The following is a 21,840-nucleotide window of genomic DNA, read 5'->3' as shown; positions in this document are numbered from 1 at the left end:
AATGCAAATATTTGTTGATCTAAGTAAGGAAATTAAATTAACTAACCTCTTTATTTGGTATGGCAATAGACAGGAGACCATAAAACACAAGTGCAACTTAGGGCCCAAGCCTATGAGATGCGCCTGAACTTGGGGGCTTACGAGTATCCTATTCAAAGTGCGAGACACCACACATCTCCTGCTCTGCATTTAAACTAAATAGGCGTTTTTGTCCATCTAGCAGAGGCTTTGAGGGGTGGGCAGACATAGGATTTCTTGTATGGCTGCTGCCTGGACTCCTCCCTGAGGAGGATCACAACACATAATTTAGAAAAGGGAGATCTGTTTTGAAATACTCACTAAGCCACAAAACTGGGGGTGACTTTGGAACAGTAAGTGTCTATCCTTACACCAACCTTATAAGCAGCTTAGGCTGAAAAAGAGGGCAAACCACATATTCTCTCTCTCTGTCTTTGGGTAAAGTCAGTTTTAAAACAACAATAAAACGAATACAGTAAAATAGGTCTATCAATATATTACATGCTGATGAATCTCTAAGGGGCAGTATACCAATGAGTATCAGTTGCTGGGAGGCAAACTGCCAGGGGTGGGGGATATTGCCTTCATGCCCCATATATGGGCTTCCCCAAGTACATCTGATCAGCCATGGGAGGAAACAACTGCAGCATTGGCTGGTCCTTTGGTGTGATCAACTGAGCTCTTCTTATGTTGCACTCTGAGGGTGCTGTTGCACTCATGTCCTCCCTTGGGGGGATTCTCATGGGCAAGTGATTTGGCCACTGTGTGAACAGAATGCTGGACTAGATGGACCGTGATCTGATCCAGTATAGCTCTTCTTATGTTCTTATAGCAAGAAATTTTAGATTTGATTAGTTAGTTAGAATTTGGCAATTTACCAATCCATTCAACTCTTTAGAAAGAGACTACTACTTAGCAGGAAAGGGAGGGAGACGGGAGAGCAAAGAGGCCTTGAGTGGGTCATTGCTGATTTCATTTACCTGCAGTTGTTTTGTCTTTGGGATGCATAGCTGCCTTTGGTACTGGTTGCGTACATGTTGGGACATGTATTCCGCTGAAATGCTGAACCTTTGCCTCAGTCATTTGGTCATCTTTATAGGTGCAAGCAAACTGAGACCTAATTAAAGGTTGCTTCAACTAAAAAGAAAGCAAATTAATGTCAACTATACAGTTGTCATGGACAAAAAGCAGAGACCACTTTTTTATTCATTTGCTTAAAAAAACTATCTGTTATTTCCAAGAATCAGTGTATAGTGAACTGTTCCTATTGTATAAAACTAGTTCTCAGCAGCCACACTAATATTTTAGAAAGATCAGAAATTGATTTTTTTTTTCCCTTTTCCTTTTTAAGGCCCCAAACCTCATTGGAAAACAAGAAGCAATTTTCAATAACATAGTATCTAAACACACACACAAATATATGCTTGGGTATTAGGAACTCTTAAGTGCAAAAAGACTGCGGCCCCAGCTGTGTGCTGAAGAAACCCAAAAATATTAGAAGCTCATCCAAAGATAAAAACGCGGCTAAAATGAGGTTTGACAAGCTATTTAAGATCTTGGAGGATGAAGATAAGAAACACACACATACACACTTCCCTGTCCTTCTAATACTTATGCATCACTTAGGGCAGCTAACAATTAAAACCACAAAATCACAATAAGACAACAATATCAAATAAAATACAATAAAATACAGTACAATGGAGGCAGGTACAGCACTTAAAAAAAAGACAGTTCTATTGATACACACATTATCTCCTCAGCAAAGCAAAGTCCCGCTTGGATAAAAAGTATTTACCAATGAGTGAAAGGCAACAAGAGAGAGAGCGCCATCTGGAGATCATGGAGCAAGTTTTTCTGACATCTGGGGATCATGGAGCAAGTTGCTTCATAATTTGAATGCTGCCATAGAGAAAGACTGATCTCTTGTTAAAGTCAATCTTGCTTCTTACCATGAGTGTGAAGGGCCTTCAACTCCCATCAGCCCCAGCTAACGTGGACAATGGTCAGTAATGCTGGGAGTTGTAGTCCATACCATCTGGAGGGCACCAGGTTGGGGAAGCCTGAAATATTAGGAAATACTTTTCCCATACCCCCAATATAGATTCTTCAAGCCACAATAAAATAGCTCAAATTATTCAGAAAAACAATTTAGGGCTACATATCTGATCAAATTTGTTTATATACAAAATGTTTATATACAAAATTTAGTATACAAAATGGAGGATGCTCCAATTGGTTCAGTTCTGATTTTTGGAATTCTTCTGAAAATTATCATGATGCCTTGCAGTATCCAACAAGGCAAAATCTCCTCTCCATTATACAATATTCAGGTCCTTTACACCTCCATGAAGTAATGCCATGAAATAAGGCTGGGTGAAGAAGAAATTCTTGGTGTCTCTGCACTTCCTGTTCTTGCCTCTTTTGCAACTAAAGAACATACAATCCCTCACCCCAAAAATTCACTCCCAGTCTTTCATATTTCCCTTTCAGGCAAGATCTGTTTCTTGCTACCACACCTACATGGAGCTTCGTTGTGTCTGAGCAGAGGGGAAGGAAGACAAGACACTACCAAGTGTCAGCCTGTAAGAGTTTTTAAATATACATTTCCTGGTCAGCTTGCACACTTTGGCATTTCTGCAAATACAAGACAGTATCCAATCAGCCACTGCGCTCCTGTTCCTTCCGTTGTGCCAGTGGGACCCACTGCTTGAGCAACAGAAAGTTAGCTCTTCCTAAAGCAGCCCCATAAATGAGCAGAAATGATTGTTTCCTGTTGGTTTGAGAGCTGCTAGCTCCCCATTGCGCAGTGGGTTCTGCTTGCACACAGGCAACATAGGATACTGCCCATAGTATTTATAGCAACAGAATATGCCCATGTAAAATATTAGAGCAACCTGAGGATAGAAGACCAGGCTGACAATGAAATTCAGGATTCAATAAAAGCACATTCAGCACAGTTGTTTTGCAACAACACCACAGTCTTTATTATAGTACTAAAAATTTACACCTGCCACAGCAAACCATACCACACCACCCTTGACCAAATGCAACTGATGCAGCAGTGCCATAGCCCACAACAATTTTAATCAGCCATTAATCCCATTAATCCCAGAAAAACAATCCTGTTACAAAAGAAGCAACCCCAAGAACCTCTACTATATTCCTACACAACTTGCAACCCACAGAATGCAGTCCATCAGCAGCTCAGTAATCCCCCTATTTCTGTTGCCTATCAGGGTCTGAAAAAGCCAAGGAGATTTTGAGGAATTCATACATGGCTAGTGGGTGCATTCAGCTTGGCAGGTCACAAGTTCAGCGAGCCTGCTTTTCTAATATTGTTTCAAGTCAAGTCTCTGTTGTGACAGTGGACTTGTCAACCTGGTATGCTTTCAGACATAAGCAGGTTTTAATTTGCGCCAGAGCTTGTGCCTCAAACCTGTTTTTCACCATCTTCTATCCGTTCTGCAAGGTGCAAATAGAATGTCTCCGAGTATGTGCAGATTGCCTTTCCTGAACAACCTAAACCCAGAACTGAGATACAGTCGTGTGAAAAAGAAAGTACACCCTCTTGGAATTGTATGATTTTACATATCAGGGCATAATAACAATCATCTGTTCCTTAGCAGGTCTAAAAATTAGGTAAATACAACCTAATGAACAACAACCAGATGAACAACAACACACCGTGTCATGATTTATTTAACAGAAATAAAGCCAAAACGGAGAAGCCATGTGTGAAAAAGTAAGTACACCCTTACTGCTTCCATAGGAATTAAGATGCTAAGTAGCAGACGGGTGCTGCTAATCAAATGCCCGTGATTAATTGATCATCAGCAAGTATGACCACCTCAATAAAAGTCAAAGTTTTTTTCAGTTTGCTGGTCTGGAGCATCCAGGTGTGTGTTAACACAACGCCAAGGAGGAAAGACATCAGCAATGATCTTAGAGAAGCAATTGCTGCTGCCCATCAATCTGGGAAGGGTTATAAGGCCATTTCCAAACAATTTAAAGTCCATCATTCTACAGTGAGAAAGATGATTCAAAAGTGGAAAACATTCAAGACAGTTGCCAATCTTCCCAGGAGAGGACGTCCCAGCAAAATCACCCCAAGGTCAGACCATGCAATGCTCAGAGAAATTACAGAGTTACATCTCAGACTCTACAGGCCTCAGTGAGCATGTTAAATGTTAAAGTTCCTGACAGTACAATTAGAAAAAGACTGAACAAGTATGGTTTGTTTGGAAGGGTTGCCAGGAGAAAGCCTCTTCTCTTTAAAAAGAATGTGGCAGCACAACTTAGGTTTGCAAAGTTGCATCTGAACAAACCACAAGACTTCTGGAACGATGTCCTTTGGACAGACAAGACCAAAGTGGGGAAGTTTGGCCATAATGCACAGCGCCACGTTTGGTGAAAACCAAACACAGCATATCAGCACAAACTCCTCATACCAACTGTCAAGCACGGTGGTGGAGGGATGATGATTTGGGCTTGTTTTGCAGCCACAGGACCTGGGAACCTTGCAGTCATTGCGTCGACCATGAACTTCTCTGTATACCAAAGTATTCTAGAGTCAAATGTGAGGCCATCTGTCCGACAGCTAAAGCTTGGCTGAAATTGGGTCATGCAACAGGACAATGATCCCAAGCACACCAGCAAATCTACAACAGAATGGCTGAAAAGGAAAAGAATCAAGGTGCTGCAATGGCCCAGTCAAAGTCCAGACCTCAACCCAACTGAAATGCTGTGGTGGAACCTTAAGAGAGCTGCGCATAAACAAATGCCCTCGAATCTCAATGAACTGAAGCAACGTTGTAAAGAAGAGTGGGACAAAATTCCTCCACAATGATGTGAGAGACTGATAAAGTCATACAGAAAACGATTACTTCAAGTTATTGCTGCTAAAGGTGGTTCTACAAGCTATTGAATCATAAGGTGTACTTACTTTTTCACACATGGTTTCTCCATTTTGGCTTTATTTCTGTTAAATAAATCATGATACGGTGTAATATGTCATGTCTTGTTGTTCATCTGAGGTTGTATTTACCTAATTTTTAGACCTGCTAAGGAACAGATGATTGTTATTATGTCCTGATATGTAAAATCATACAATTCCAAGAGGGTGTACTTTCTTTTTCACACGACTGTATCTGAGAAAGCAGCGGGGAGGTGAACTTCAAGTCAGTGGTTATGACTTCCAGGAAGGATTGATTCCCCAGTAGGAAGCAGCAACCCTACTCATGCTATGAATCTAATCCAATGCCTCAACCACCTGCAATGAAAAGTTATGATGGAAATATAGAACACAGCAATTAAATCAGCATGTCAGGCTGGGCTAGAAAACTTCTCCCTGACATGCTAGTTTTATGCCAGCAGGTGTTGTTGTTCTTAGCTTGGGTGGCACGAGGCAGAAGAGATAAATTCAAACATGGTATCATCCACCCTCATTCTGCAAGGGTACAGCTCCAGTAGGACTTCACCAACATTAGCTTTGTCTATCACTGCATATCAGGTCTTAGACATCTTATATTAAGCAATATAGAGAATAAACGAAGTTTAGATTTAAATAAATATTTCTTCTCAGGCAGAGATTTTGCAGTTACTGTACCTTAAGTTCTTTTTCACATGCTGCTGTTCGAATTCGCTGTCTCAAAGGTTTTGGAGAAGATCCACTGGATTGTGCTGGAGATCTGTATTAATATTTAAACATAACTTAAATGGTGATAAGCACAATTTATATCGGAAGTTATCAGGCTAATATTTTAATGTTATGCATATGTATATTTAGAGTATTTGATTTTTAAATGCTCAAATAAATAATTTGGGGAGGAGGGGATAATATCACTAACCACTGCCCCCACTCCCAAACCCACATGTTCTGATATGCGGAGATGTTTTATTTTTTTTTATTTTTTTTTTTTTATTTATTTAAGGATTTTTATGCCGCCATTCAGCCAAAAAAGGCTCTCACGGCGGCTTACAAAAGTATTTCTTGACAGTCCCTGCCCACAGGCTTACAATCTAAAAGACATGACACAAAAGGAAAGGGGATTGGGAGGGAGGAGGAGGAGGGGGAAAAGGAAAGCAAATTCAGGCACTATAATCTTAGTTGTAAAGTTCAGCAGTTGCAGTTGACAGCAGGAGGGAGGGGGCTCTCAGCTGGAGCTGGACCCAGGCACGGTGGAGAGGTGCCTGGCTGCTGCTTCCTCCCTCACTGGTGGCCTCTCCAGAGACAGTTGGTAGCAGGAGGGAGGGGGCTCTCAGCTGGAGCTGGACCCAGGCACGGTGGAGAGGTGCCTGGCTGCTGCTTCCTCCCTCACTGGTGGCCTCTCCAGAGACAGTTGGTAGCAGGAGGGAGGGGGCTCTCAGCTGGAGCTGGACCCAGGCACGGTGGAGAGGTGCCTGGCTGCTGCTTCCTCCCTCACTGGTGGCCTCTCCAGAGACAGTTGGTAGCAGGAGGGAGGGGGCTCTCAGCTGGAGCTGGACCCAGGCACGGTGGAGAGGTGCCTGGCTGCTGCTTCCTCCCTCACTGGTGGCCTCTCCCTTTATCTACATGGCTTGTTTCATTTATTTTAAAGAAGGGAGCCAATTCATATCTACAAAGAAGTGCTTGTGCAAATCAGCTCCAACTATAAAATGAACGCTTCTGTCGGTTGGTATCTAATTGCAGACATGCGTAGGAGCTCTTACACATTTGTGACAGCTTGTATCAAATGAACATCAGAAAAGCAGCTGACTGTATTTTATTTATTTATTGCTGTGCATACTTTTAACATTTTTCCCTTTTTCTGCTCTTGAGTTTATTTTAGCAATGTGGCTACAATGACCATTTTTGATAATGACATAAACTTCCTAAATAGTCTGCTGAAACTATTGATTTTGGGGTAAGGAAGTATCAGAGGCATCAAGGCGTCCCAATTAACATCTTTTATCCAACCTCCAGCAATGTAAGATTAGCTCAGTTAGTGATAACCTTAAATGCTGATTTAAGATTATAGTATATTTCTCCCCAAGTGCTCCACTCTATTTTTCCTCTCTGTCACCAGCTTTAGCAAAAGGATAAACAAACATTTACTTGGTTTACAGCTTTCTGTAAGACTGTGGGGTTGTTGTTTTTTATTGACAGACACTATTCCCACCCTTCCCAAATGCAAGAGTCATTCCAACCAGGCACACGTTGAAGACTGCTGGGTTCATTGGCTTCGTGAGCCATTCACTTGCACAAAACACATTCCACGTTATTCAATTGAGAGTATGCCATTTCCCCTTAGATAGAGATAATCTCTGTATAGCAGGTGTTGGTAACCTGTGGCTTGGGAAATCAATTCAGGCCTCTGGCCGCAGCCACTGAGAGAAAAGAAAGGATGTCAAAAAAAGAGAAAGAAGGAAGGAAGGAAGGAAGGAAGGAAGGAAGGAAGGAAAGAAAGAAAGAAAGAAAGAAAGAAAGAAAGAAAGAAAGAAGAGTGTGGGAGAGAGAGAGAGAGTAAGAGAAGTAGTGGTCCTGTCCACTTTGGCTCTGTTTACCAGCATCTGGTTTCCAACAGTTTCACTCTAAGGGAATGTGGACCTTGATACAAAAATGTTTCAAGACAAAAAAAAGTGTTCTTGCCTCTTCTGTGAGGCTTGCTGATAATGTTCAAGATTTAGCACTTACCTAAACAGCAGCATGGTAGAAGAGAAGCCAAATTCTTCGCCAAACAACAGTTGAGCTTTGTTCTTGGAAGGAGGATGAGTAGCTGCTTCATCCAAAAGTGCCAATAATGCCTTCACAGTATCTCGGCCGCAGTAACGAGTGCCATGGTTTATACAATGTAGTTTGGGCTGAAATTAAAGAACACTGAGTATAATATTAGCCTTAGAATGCTACAGGAGGAATTCGAATCAAGAATTTACATCATCGGCACGCGTAATCCAAGTAACTTTGCTCCAGTTGCAGGCAGTACAAAATATATCTGTACTGTATAATGCAAAATTTCCTCCCAAATTCAGGTAATTGGTTTTTGTTTAAAATCTTAATAGAAATGTTTAGGCATGCATATCACTGGAGAAAACGTGGCCAGAGCTACAGTGGGATCTTCAGATACAGCTCCCTCACAGCAGAACCTTCCATACATCACATCATAGACTCACATATTCCATATCATAGTATGCCCCACATATGGAGTGGGAATCAACAATGTTCACTAGCATAGGTATTTAAGAAGAGGAGATGCTGCCACAGGATTCAAGCAAGGGTTGTAAGACAAACAGAACAAGGAGAGGCAAAAAGTCCCCCCAGGGTTACTAGCCAATCTGGCCAAGTAGAAACTTAGCATGTGCATCAGTAGTATGAGGGTAAGAAAGTTAAAATTATCTATCTATCTATCTATCTATCTATCTATCTATCTATCTATCTTCAAAGATAGAAGTAGACACTACCTGGGTAATTCTGTGGAGAGGGGGACAATACCTTGAAACACTAGATAAAATCATCTAGGATACTTTACTGTAATGGGCAATTATCAGTTTTTGTTGTTTATTCCTTCAGTCGCTTCCGACTCTTCGTGACTTCATGGACCAGCCCACACCAGAGCTTTCTGTCGGCCGTTGCCACCCCCAGCTCCCCCAAGGTCAAGTCTGTCACCTCCAGAATATCATCCATCCATCTTGCCCTTGGTCGGCCCCTCTTCCTTTTGCCTTCCACTTTCCCTAGCATTAGCATCTTCTCCAGGGTGTCCTGTCTTCTCAATATGTGGCCAAAGTACTTCAGTTTTGCCTTTAGTATCATTCCCTCAAGTGAGCAGACTGGCTTTATTTCCTGGAGTATGGACTGGTTTGATCTTCTTGCAGTCCACGGCACTCTCAGGATTTTCCTCCAACACCCCAGTTCAAAAGCATCTATGTTCCTTCGCTCAGCTTTCCTTATGGTCCAGCTCTCCCAGCCATAGGTTACTACAGGGAATACCATTGCTTTAACTATGCGGACCTTTGTTGTCAGTGTGGTGTATCAGTATTAAACTCTAAAATGAAACCTTTCTCTTTTATAATTATTTGCCAAGTTCTTTTAAAAGATATCAACATCTTCAGGTAGCACAAAGCAAATACTTTCTTTCAACAAGTTAAACAGCCCCCATGTTACAGGAAACTTCTATTACTAAATTATTTTCTACAATCAGGGCATTTAGGGAAATGTCATTTCTCTTATATCAAGCAATTTAGAAGAACAAAAGGAGGCCCCTTACCCGGGCTGGACTGATTCCAACAGTGCTGGCTGCCACAGCCTCATGCTGAAAATTGATAATATTTTTAATCCTCAAATCCAAATCTTGTACAACTTCCTCTGCTGCTCGATAGAAGGGATCCCTGCTGTTTCGGCCTTTTATCAAATGCATCTTGATTGTTGATAGAATTTGGCTCCCTGCAAGTCTAAAAACAGACCTAGGGTCATCTCCATATTAATCTTGGCACTATCTTAATATACTTAATAGTTTTGAAAACAGAGAGTCTTCACAGTTAATCAAAACTGCTCAGCAAACAGCTTTGATCTATTAAGTTTCACAGCATCATGCAATGAGATCCTGTCCTTTAATACAATCATTTGCTTTTAAGAATTGGAAGATTACAAGAGTTAAGAAGCACCGACAATAGACTCATCCGTCTCCAATCTTCTGTTTTAAATAGCAAACAGGAAATAGCCTGGCAAAAAACATTTTTAATTAATTACATGATGATCTGTTAGCTCACATTATCCAAATGCTCATTAACCACAAGTGGGACTCAAGTTTTGGGGAAAAAAGGATCCTCCTCCTCCTCCTCTTGTTGTAGAACATTTCTGTTTCCCATAAATTAAGAAGCACATAAGCCATTAGAAGTGTTTTGACTACAGTAACTGAGAAGCCAGCATGAACAGAGCATTAAGGAACAACCATTTTATAAAGAGTTTGAAGCATTCTTCTAGTACGACAGGGAAACACAAGATTCTCTAGCCCCATGGCAAGTTATCCCCATACTTTATGGGCCTATTCAGACAACATGCTAAGCCATGATGGTTAAGCATTTTGATCTAACAATGATGGCTTAACGTGTCATGCATAGGGCGTTTTCCCTAACCAAGGTGGCTGCATAACTACAGTTTAACTACCCTCACTAACCGCACGCTGCAAAAGGGTTAGCCGCCCTAACCATGGCTTAGCGAGTTGTCTGTCAGGCCCCCGTGATGAACCAAGCACTGCTATAGAGCTACCATTAGAGGCATGAATAATATTGCATAAATGGTGGCTATACAGCCACCATTTCTATAAAAGACCTTTTAAGTAGAATAACAAGCCACCATTTTTACACGTAATGCAGAGACCATCAGAGCCTGCTTCAGTTGGACCACCCTACCCCACCCCACAGGGCTAACATCTTCACCTTGTGGGGAAGAAGGAGCTGTTGGTTTGCCCCTCCATTGGGAGATGAGAAGACAGAGCAGGGCCTTCCCACCAGCCTAAACAGTCTCCTTAATTTCTTTTTATTTTCTCCCTCTTCCCTCCCCATCCACTTTTCCTTGTGTGTCATGTCTTTTTTTTTTTTTAGAATGTAAGCCTGAGGGTAGGGACTGTCTTCTTTATTGATACATTGTAAGCCGCTCCGAGAGCCTTTTGGCTGAGGTGCGGGATAAAAATACTCTAAATAAAATAAATAAATAAATAAAATAAATAATGGCGGCTCGCTAAGGGGACAGGAGGCCGTGCAGCGCTCCCTGAGCCATCCAGGAGTGAGCATGTTCAGGTGACGGCAACAGTTTGCAGACCCCAGGCCGGGCTGGGGGTGAGGAATTCATCAGACTCCAACCCCATATCAGATGCTCACAACATTCCTGTCAAGGAAGAAGGATGTTTTCAATCCCGCACTACTCTTATCAGCATAGTGACCTTGAGCGCTCCACGCTCCCAGGCACAAACACCTGCAACTGCCGCATAAAGCAAAAACATGGCCTGATGGCCAAGAGGCACGAAAACCTCTTCCCGTGGTTCCCCAAGCAGTTACAGAACAGCAGCTATTCCTGCACCCCACAGCAGTGCAAGGAAAAGCTACACACGTTCAAGGGTTGTTAGGGTGGAGGGTGGTTAGCGCATGTGTGGCAGGAGTACTCAGCATGGTTAGTGCTAACCACCATGCACAGTGGTTAACCTAAACACCCTTCGCCAAGTTACATCTGAGCAGTTCCCAGCACTTTGTCACATATTAGTGCAACAAGGAAACACAAATCTGGTTGGCACTATGGGAACAGGAACAAGCTTAATTGCTGCGCATCGCCGTTCCACTCCTTCACCCACTTATTAAACTTAACAAGCTTTTATCTAGCATACTGATGTATAATTTTATAGTCTACAGAGGCATGCCCTGGAAAGTGTCTACTCCTCCAATCTAAGCCTGATTCAGGTGCGGAAAAGGGTAGAGAAACTCCCGTCTAGCATTTTGTCACTTTTGTGGCCTCTTAAAACATGAAATTTTATATCTCAAGTTTTGTGTTAGATGGAAATTTTCAAGGTTCAGTATTTTCTTTATATAATTCTTTGGGCTACATGTGTACCAGGTTTCAGGCCTCAAGTCTTGTGAAAGTACCTTACCTATTTTTTTATTCTACTCCATGTCCCCCTTTTCAAAGGAGAGATGAATTAGTGGCTGCCTTTAAGACTTTTACTATTAAATCAAGCTGTCTTGGACTACTCTGTACCAAACTTCTGCTTTCTTTGTAATGCTATGGGATTCCAAAAGGACTCATTCTCTCATTCTCCAAGCCATATATAGTGTGAAGATGGATGGTCTGGTGAGGGTCCCCCCTGTGTTTTTATCTAGCATGGATTTTAACCTGCATAATTGCTGATCATGAATTTCTTAAGAGTAAAGTTGGAGTAATAACAACTTTTGGTACCATAAATTGTGGGACAGCTCCCCAACTTAAATACTACTACCGACATTCCCATATGTGAACACCAATGAATAAAAGCCTCTGCTCATCACCTTCTTATCATGGGTATGGAAAAGGCATTTTTCATGCTTTCTAAGAACATAAGAAGAGCCCTGCTGGATCAGACCAAGGGTCCATCTAGTCCAGCACTCTGTTCACACAGTGGCCGACCAGCCGTTGGCCAGGGACCAACAAAGCAGGAAATGGTGCAACAGCACCCTCCCACCCATGTTCCCCAGCAACTGAAGCACACAGGCTTACTGCCTCGAATACTGGACATAGCACCATGATAAGAAGATGAGCAGAGGTTTTCAATTATTATTGTAGTTTAAAAGCTACAATAGTATTCTCATTAAGACAATAACAAATCATTGTTGAATAAAAACTCTTGCCTTTTCTATACAACGGCCACACTTATTTTGATTGTAGAACTAACCAAAGTGGGCCTTTTAGCTATTACTCTCATTTTACCAGAACAAAACAACAGTAAAACTAAGATTACTGTGCTTCTCTCTCTCTACTCAATATTGCTGCTCCAAGCAACTAATATCCCAATGCTTGTTTAATCTTTCTTCCCACATTCTTCATTTCCAGGAAAAATGTTCCCATTCCCCATCAGATATACACAACTCTAGCTGGAGCAATGAAAGGAAAACTTCATTCATTTTTCATAGGAAGAGGCCAAGACAAAGTGCTGATCTACTGTGTAAGGGATTAGTTTTAAGACACCAGGCCATGGTTAACTTCATTTTGCATTAAGGTACGATATAAACAGACTACTCTTCCAAACCAATCTTACCCATGTTTACTCAAAAGTAAATCCCACTGAGTTCAACAGGATTTGCTTCCAAATAAATGCGCAAAGGATGGCAGCCTGAGGCTGGTTTTATTAAGTGCTGAAATATTTTGCCCAAAGTAATAAATGTGCTCCTTATACATTATATGAATGATTTAATCTGAACAAAAAAGCCAAAGTTTTACTTCCAATACTTGCTTTCACCTGTGCCACATTAAGTTAAAACACAAGTAATATTAACATGAATGCTCCAAACAGGCATTTTTGTCACTGACTCCTCCCCGGCCGTGACCTAGAAGGGCCCCTTCAAGACCAACTGATCTGAGAGTTTCAACCTGAGGGAATAACAGAATAGCTAGATGCTGTAAAATTTATGCACATCAATGTATTATTTGAGAGGCAAGTAATAATTTTGTAAACGCCAGGTTTATTTCTGTAACAGGAAGACTTTCCCCAGCAGGCACTGACATTTCGTTCAGCAATTTCCTGTTTTAAAAAATCACTTATGATCTATATTGTCAAGCTCTACTCATGCAGGGAGATTATACAAAGGCTAAATTCCTGCAAACCGTACAAAGTCCCAAAGATTTCACTTATGTTCAGTTGTATACGCTTCCCAGCAGGAAGGTATTTCTAATGCAATTAAAAGCATATAAAACACTGCTATACATCTTTTGGCATCCAGAATAATACTTCCAAGTGAAAAAGTAGTGTTAACATTTGATCTTCTGGGGTGGAAAGAGAGATCAAAGTTGAGAATATTCTAAAATAATTTGAAATAGAAGCCTTTAATAGGTAATAAATGCCATTGCTTGTTGATATAAGAAATGAATGAGCATCCGATAGTCAGCATAGTCCTGTGGCCAGAGCGTTGACCTTGATCTGGAAAACCTGGGTTCAAGTTTTACCTCTGCCGCAAGCCCATGTGACCATGGCCTAGTGATTTGTGCTACAATCCTATGCAGTTACTTTGGCATAAGTCCCAATGAACAAAGTAACTATAATAGGCTTGGACTCCATTCCCCCACTTAGAAATGTGATCTACTTTCTAGGGTTGCTCTAAAGATGAACATTAAAAAAAACACCTATACAGCTGCAATTCTATACACCTTTGAAAGCCGGGATTGTGCTGACTGTCACTGGTGCAATCACAGTTTTCCAAGGGCTTTTCTCTCCCCTGCTAGGGTGAAGAGGGGTCTGCCCTTCTCCATCCCTCCTGGGAGCACCTTTGAAAGCCAGGACTACACTGGGCGCACATGTCCCTGTTCCCATGTGTGGGGAGAGTGCGCATATGAGAGTCTGGCAGAGCAAGGGAAAGGCTGTGCATGCACATATGCATTAATGTGGCTCCTGTCTCACCGTTGCGTGTAGCCCTCGGGGCAAAAGTTTACCCATGCCTTCTATCCGTACTTACCTAGTGGTAAGCTCCATTTAACTCAATTGGACATACTTCTGAGTAGGCATGCAAAGGGTTGCACTGTAAAGCACTCTTGCGAATCAAACAGCTATGGGTAGTCTCCAATTGTGCCCATGCTTTGGCAGGACCCACCAATCGCACAACAGGGCTTTAGCACTTTTAAACAATAACCCAAAATGAGTAGCAATACTAGTTTACCGAATGGGGCAGGACAGCAGAACTCGCAGGAGGGAGCTCCACCAACCTGTCCAGATACAGAAACAAGTGGTTTTGGTCATGTCTGGAGCTGTTTTTAGAAGCGCCAAAGCCCCAATGGGCAAAAGGCGGGTCCTGTGAGTTCAACGGAGCCAGCAGAGGTGGAGCAGTCTCACTTGATATTACCCCATAAGTTATTAACAAATGGGCCCTGCAACAATATGTTGCAGTGTACACCGAGTATACGTGTCTTACCTGAACCTGTGCTTGAGGGAGCTGAAAAAGCATACATTAGCAAAGGCAGAAGTCTCCACTTTAAAAGAGGTCTCACTTCATGTAAAAAAAATCTCTTTCAATTTTAGTTTTTGAGCATTTGAAAGAGCAACCATCTGCATGCACACCATAGTGCAAAAGGCTTCTACATGCAACTGAGTGCTCGATTTGGCCTGGATGAGGCCTGAAGGAGCAATTTAAGTAGATTGACTTGCTGCAACCTGAGAAAGAGGAGGGATTTTAGAGCTGGAATCCAAGCCAGCCTCAGCCCTACCTCTGACTTGCAACATTAACAGTGCACTAAATTCCACGGCTGATGTCAGCTCTAAACTGCAATGGGGGTCTAACACCCAACAACACAGGAGTATTGTTGTAAGCCACTCAGAGCCTGACTTGCAGTATTTAGAGTAAACTGGACTGCAGGTCTCTCACAACCTCTCTTCCAGCCTGCAATATGGGAGGACAATGAAATTCATTTGCTTTGGAGTTTGCATTAGCAGGGCTATTTCTTCAGTGTTTCATATTAAATTAAACTATAAGCTACTGACTAAAAATGGGAGTTAACTTTCTCTCTTTCACAATCGCCAACAAGCTATTTTTATAATGTGTTGAAGTTTCATCTACACTACCCTACTACAGGTATTTTGCCACTATCTATCAGGAATCCCCCATCTCACCCAAAGCCTTCTACTATTCCTCACAGCCTTCAGGAACCTCTTTTATTCCACCACTACAGCAAGATCAATGACGTTGGCAGAATTCTTAGCTGGTCAAACAAGCTTCTGCTAATGACCAGACTAGTGGACTCTTTCCTCACAAGCACTCAGCTCCTACAGGTGCATCACCAACAGCACATTCTAGTATCTATTCATTAACACTCTGATAACCTTGGTTTTGGATGCCTGTATTCAAGCCTGACCCCTTTTCTGTCTGGACTTCAAGTTGGCCAGTATCCCAGCTGAATGTGTCATGTAATAAGTGGTAGGATATGAGAGCCTTGCAGATTTCCAGATAGCTATATTCTTCTCAGTTTAGAAATCTATTCCATTATTCAAGAGCGTCAAAGGTATTGATTGCTTGCTTGAATGTTACATGAGAACATTTATGTCTGTGATGCTGAAGGAGCACTTTCCCCCATAATTATCAATGGCCAATACTCTCTCCTGTGGGAAAAGGTAAAACACAGCACTTGTGCGAAGAAACACAGTGTTGCTGGGCTAAGTCTCTTCCCAATGCTTCAGCTATGGAATGGTATAGAGATGATGATGAAGATGACGATAAGAAAATTGTTACCTTGGATCCAGGACTTCGCCAATAATTTCTTCCAGTTTATCAATAAAGTGAACAATGTGTGAAAATTCTTTCATATGAGTTCTCAAAGGATCATCTGGAGCAGGGGCATAACCTTTGCCTCCAAGTTCTATGGTTCGGATAAAAGAGGTTGCCATCTACGAAAACAGGTATAATTAAGCTAAGTAAAATAAAATTAAGAAGATAATTTTAAAGTCATTTTGGAAAACTGACCCTCTCCAAATAATGATACACCACAGAAGCCAACCATATTTTCACACACAGCGCAATTATTCATGGCAGTAAAACAAGACAAATGTGTTCCAAATATATTAACTGCATCCTGTGTTGAAACAAAACTAAAAACCTTTGGAAGATTTGCTCAAATCATTCTATTGTCTCAAAGCCCATATGATTCAGAACAATTGTACCAACAAAAAAAGTATCTCCCCATTAATCTCATAATATACAACAATTGTGTTTCAGCGCAAAATTCAATGACACCTCCACAGGCCGTTAACAGCAACAGAAGGCTTCAGTCCCATTAGCTGCCAACTCAGAGGTGGCATATGTGATAGGAATGCTTATCTGTGCTACAAGTGCTTGCAGGTCCATTATCCCTCATCTCTATCTCAACCAGTGTGCAACAGGACCTAGTGTATATGAGTATGCTTATCTTTATCGGTGTATTATGTAATTCACACAAAATAGTTAGGGAGCAGATTTGCAAAAAAACCAACCCACCCAATCCTGTGGAATAATAATTCTAATAAAGAAAATCTACACTCTGCCAACATTCACAGCTGTGCTCTGGATTGTGTGCAGTTCACAGAACAATGACCATTCAGTGGAAAACATATTGGGCAGTATCCAACTGTGTCATTCTGCTAGCACAAATTACACTGCACTAGCTGAAACTAAGTTCTAAACTACACATGAGAGGAGAATCCAACTAAAGTTACATTTACACAAGCACTGTTGCGCAAACATAATGTACAAGCTCTCACAGGATGGAAAGACTTAGCACAGCTCTGCTAGCACTATTTGAGTTTGCAAAACAACAGCATTGGATACTGCCCTTTGTCATTCAATTTATTCAAAACAAAGATGCCAAAAAAAAAGAAGAAGGCCACTTTACTGAGCAAAGTAATTTCCTTTATTTGGCAACCATACAAGAGTGGGTAATAGATCTAGTCCAACCCTATACTTCAAAAGACAAGACCAAGACCTTAGTACTATGTTAGGAATTATATAATTAATTCTTCATAATTTTTCCATAATTGCTCATAAGAGCCCTATTATTTGACCATGGTACATCAAACCTATTCCCAGCTTAAAAACACAATTTTAAACCTGATGTTGTGCCTGAAGATTTCCTACAGCTTTGATAGTGATAATGGGTTACCATCTTTTGTGTAATACCAATAGGGTGCACTGACACAGCTTATCCGACACCCACAATCCTCACAAGGCCTGTACTAGTCTTCAGTAGCCCAAACAGCCTGGAAGATTTGCAGAAACAGCATAGATAACACAATAAAAATGGATGTCCTGTGACTGCTGCAAACATCCATGCAACTTTGTACTCCCCCCCCCCCCCGTACTAGTTACACTTCAAGTTTATTTATTTATTTATTACATTTATATACTGCACCACAGGCGAAGCTCTCTGGGCAGTTTATGAAAGTTCAAAACAATGAACATTTGGTAATCAATCAACAATGTAGAAATCTGTAATCGATAGAAGTGTAGCCAAGACAACAGGCTCAATCCAAAATTATGTGCATACCAGAATTTTCTGTTCCAAAATTTTCTACAAGAAATACTTTGCAAGTACAATGGAAAAAAGTCTGTGCACACCAAGGACATTTCCTTTCACAAGTGCTGATGGCAAATCTCAGTCTGTGCAGGGTTCTGATTGGATCTACCATTAGGCTCCCGGAAGGCTTTGGGAATGGCTTCTGCTACTATCGCCAAGTTTCCCTCGTTTCTTCTATAGTCTCTATTGGCAACCATGCAGAATGTTTCTTTCTTCTAACAACAGTAATGATTCATATCCCATCAAACTGTTTTAGAAATCCCCAAATTTTAAAGTGGCTTGGTATACAACAGAAACAGCTGCAGGGAGATCAAATGAGCTACAAAATGTGGATCTAGAGGATGGTTATCTGGATGAAAACTTTACAGTGCAATCCTAAACAGGTTTACTTAAAAGTATGTCTCATTGAATTCAACAGAGCTTACTCCCAGGAAACTGACAACAGATTTGCAGCCACTGGATTGGATCCAGACTTGGTCATGGTTAGCGTATACCCATTGAAATCAATGGGACATCAGTTAGTCATGAGTAACTTGCCTTATTGATTTCAATGGCTCTGGTCTGAGTTTGACTAAGTCTGGATCCAATCCATAGTTTCTTTTGAAAGGTGAAAGTATGTACAGTTTCACTGCCCACCTTCATATGTCTTACAAAATCAATTCTTCACTAAAACCACCTATTCCAACCTAAAACCACACTCTTATATAGTTTATTCTGTCTGGAAAAAATAAGTTCAACTCAGCTCCTAAAGAGAGATTTATTTTTACATTATCATCCTATTACTTCTCCTCAATGCCATCATAAAAAGGCTGAAGCCAATTTGTCATACATACCAGAAATATAGGCATTTGTTTCTTCTTTGCAGCATGTTTTAGGTCAGTAAAAGCTTCTCTTCCAAGCCCTCTCTCAGGAATATTTAAAATGTGAGCAAAGGCCAGATCATTCTTGGAGTTAACTAATAAGTTTAAATATGCATGTAGAATTTTCTTCATCATCAATGGCAACTACATTTTAAAAAAAATCCTGTTACTCTTTTCTTGGTTGTTTGCTTCATGAAAACAAAATTTAGCAATACATCAGGGAATATAACATTTAATACAGCAAAAATAACTTACACCAGCTGTCAAATCCCTGACATTTGTTTTCAAGGATTGGATAACGAATGAAGTAAATATGGATTAACATGGATATCTAAGTTTGCATGTAACAAAGTTTTATATCACCCCTATGACATTTCCCTTTTCAGTCTAACTTTTAAAACTTCCATAACAACTATCTTGATAATAGATACTATTTCATCCCATAAACCAGTGGTTCCCAAACTTTTTCAGGTCACCGCCCCCATGGTTCAACAAACTCATGCTCAGCGCCCCCTACCCTACACTATAAAAATCATTATTCAGAATAGCGGTTTTTCAACGACCCACTAAGGAAGATAATAACAATAAAATTCAAAACTGTCACAATTAATTGAACATTTATTCAAAATCCAATTACATTTTTAGTGTATTCAATTAAACATAATTGATGAACTTGATCCAGTGATATCATCTTTTCAAAGTTTGATAGTCATTTAGCAAGAATATCAGACGTCTCATTTAGTAACTAGGGTAGAGTACCTCACTATTCTGTAAATTCTTAATGTGATGGATGGGCTTTATGAAGTGATACCAGTTTCCCAATGTCTGGTTTAAAGTCACTTAACAGGAATCTTAAATCACCACGTTTAGTAATCTGGAGTCGATTTCTTTGCTTGGAGAGAAGTAGGCAGACCACACTAAAACCACATTCCACCAAATATGATGTTGGAAATGCAAGCAGGAGCTTCTGAACCACTCTCCATAGTGCAGGATAGCGGGGTACACCAAGCAGGGTATGTCTCTTCATTAGCGTTTTGGTGCTTTTGAAACATTTCAATTCACCGTTAAAAGGACTCTTCTTAAACGGTATTAATACATGTGTGGATTCTTCCCCTACATGGCTTGGGACCAAACTACCTTCTCCCATAAAAATGTCCCTGGGTTTTAAGGCCTTCTGGAGAGGCGCTTCTCGGAAGACCACCTCGAGCACCCCCCTGCCGCCCCCTTGCCTCTTAGCGCCCCCCTGCTGCCCCCTTGCCTCCTAGTTCCCCCCGTGCAATCAGTATGCCAATATTTTCTTTGACTTCTGGCCTTTGGATCAGACTTTCAGGGAATATATTGTCTTCATAATAGGGATCCATGATCAAGACTTGAGTAACTGAAAGGCAGCAAATATCAGTAAGGGAACATGACCGGCCATCACAAAAGGATTCTGAACCTTGAAGCGTTTTACCAATATCGCCTCAGTTCACACCACCACTGTGGCTTAAACCCAACCAGGTGCAGCTTGTCGTATCCTCTGAACCAGAACAGCATGGTTTGAGGAGGAAACAACCTCCTCAAATAAGCCATGGCCTGTTGTAGCATTATTTGAGGGTTGTTTCTCCCTCTAACAAGTCATGCCACTCGGATTCAGATCACATGACAAACCGCACCCAGGTGGATCATTAGGCAAATGGTGCCTGGCCTGCACCGAGGGTTAAACGAGTACCATGGCTTGTTTAAGTCATGGTGATCATGCAAATCAGGTCATTATTGACATATTTTGAAAGGCCTTTCCCAATTCAAGATAATGGGTTGTTCACACAACATGCTAACCCACACTCAGTGGATGAATGTGTGTTGTTTGAACTGTGGGCTGTTTGTTGAACCATGGGTTAGCATGTTGTCTGAATGCAGCCAGGGTGGCTTGTTAATGCAGTGTGGATTTTATTTATTTATTCATTACATCTCTGGGCAGTGCACAATAAAAAACCCTAAAGTACAACAAATATTACATAATCTTAAAACTTTAAGAGTTAAAAAAAATGCAATATAAAACCAACTAAGTTAAAATCCAGGGAAAGCCTGTGCAAAAAGGTATGTTTTCAGGTGTTTAAAAGTTGTTACATTTTCCACCTCCCAAACCACACAAGGGTTTTCCAAAGGGTGGGTGCCACTACAGAGAAGGCCTGCTGTCGAGGTGCTTCATGGTGACATTCTGTTTCAGAATGGCCAGGAGGACTTCCTCTGAAGATGTAGCTGTTGACCAGGTCCATATAAGGGAAGGCGATCTGCTAGGTATACTAGTCCCAAGTTGTTTAGGGCTTTGTAGGATAACGACATAACCTTGTATGTAGTTCGGTAGCTAACAGGAGCACCCCCAAACTACAGACCTGCTCCTTCAGAGGGAGTGCAACCCCATCTAGAACAGGCAAACACCCCATTTTTTCCTCAAATAAGCCACTTTGAGAACCCATGGTTTGTTATTGGATCTTCAGGGTGGTTAACAAACCACACTGCATGGTTAACAAGCCACCCTGGCTGTATTCAGACAACACGATAACCCACCCTGCAGGAAATGTGCTGCATTCAGACAAAACGGTAATGCGTGGTTCAACAGCCCACAGTTCAAAACAACCCAGTGGCTTTTTGCTTTCAATGAATGCCGAAATTCAGCTCAAATTTAACACAAGATTCCAAAAGTGTGGTTTTCTGTACAAGCCTGGAAATTGCTACTAAAATGAGAAAATGCCAAGTGTAGCACCTAAAACAGTAGCCATCTTTCACAAAAAAATGCTATGTTAGTTGAGATATAGGGCAAAAGTCACTTACTTCTCCATTATCCTGGCTCATTCTGTTAGTTGGCGTAGAGGGTGTAGAAAAACTGGAATTATTCTCACCTGTGAAATCCACTGTTCCAGCAATAAAGTCTAACAGCTGTACCTTTGGCAAGCAAGAAAAGATTTCAGATCTGGGCCTAGACAGTATCCTGTCCTCTCAGAGAGACAGGTAACAAAGGTTGTTCTATTGTTAGAGTACTGAGGACAGGGATTGCTTTATAGCAGAGGAACAGCACCTAAGTAGCCAAGTAGAGGCAGTCCCGCAATAGTGGTGCTCAACTCCCTTAGGATATGTTTTCTAACTGGCTTTGAGCTAGCCACTGCAGAGCATCCATTGATGTAGAGGTGCCTCAGGATGCTCCTTTTAGGTTAGGAACTGTTACAACTTTAAAACAGAGGTTGTCTGGAAACCCTA

The 21,840-nt window shown here is 41.3% G+C and overlaps 1 protein-coding gene across 1 annotated transcript in view; it reads right to left on the bottom strand.

Moving 5' to 3' along the window:
• The window catches only part of PARPBP (PARP1 binding protein), a 36,435-nt gene that overhangs the window by 813 nt on the left and 13,782 nt on the right, over positions 1-21,840 (bottom strand). The window contains exons 4-10 of the mRNA XM_063134554.1: positions 21,418-21,528; positions 18,577-18,747; positions 15,928-16,082; positions 9,240-9,423; positions 7,673-7,839; positions 5,627-5,708; positions 999-1,155 (exon numbers count right to left, since the gene is read on the bottom strand). Of these exons, the coding sequence (XP_062990624.1) occupies positions 999-1,155; positions 5,627-5,708; positions 7,673-7,839; positions 9,240-9,423; positions 15,928-16,082; positions 18,577-18,747; positions 21,418-21,528 (1,027 nt within the window). The remainder of the gene's footprint in view (positions 1-998; positions 1,156-5,626; positions 5,709-7,672; positions 7,840-9,239; positions 9,424-15,927; positions 16,083-18,576; positions 18,748-21,417; positions 21,529-21,840) is intronic.

Source organism: Elgaria multicarinata, chromosome 9, assembly GCF_023053635.1.
Source record: "Elgaria multicarinata webbii isolate HBS135686 ecotype San Diego chromosome 9, rElgMul1.1.pri, whole genome shotgun sequence".
Taxonomy (NCBI): domain Eukaryota; kingdom Metazoa; phylum Chordata; class Lepidosauria; order Squamata; family Anguidae; genus Elgaria; species Elgaria multicarinata.
The sequence above is the reverse complement of the archived record's forward strand: the minus strand, read 5'-3'. Positions and strand labels throughout refer to the sequence as shown.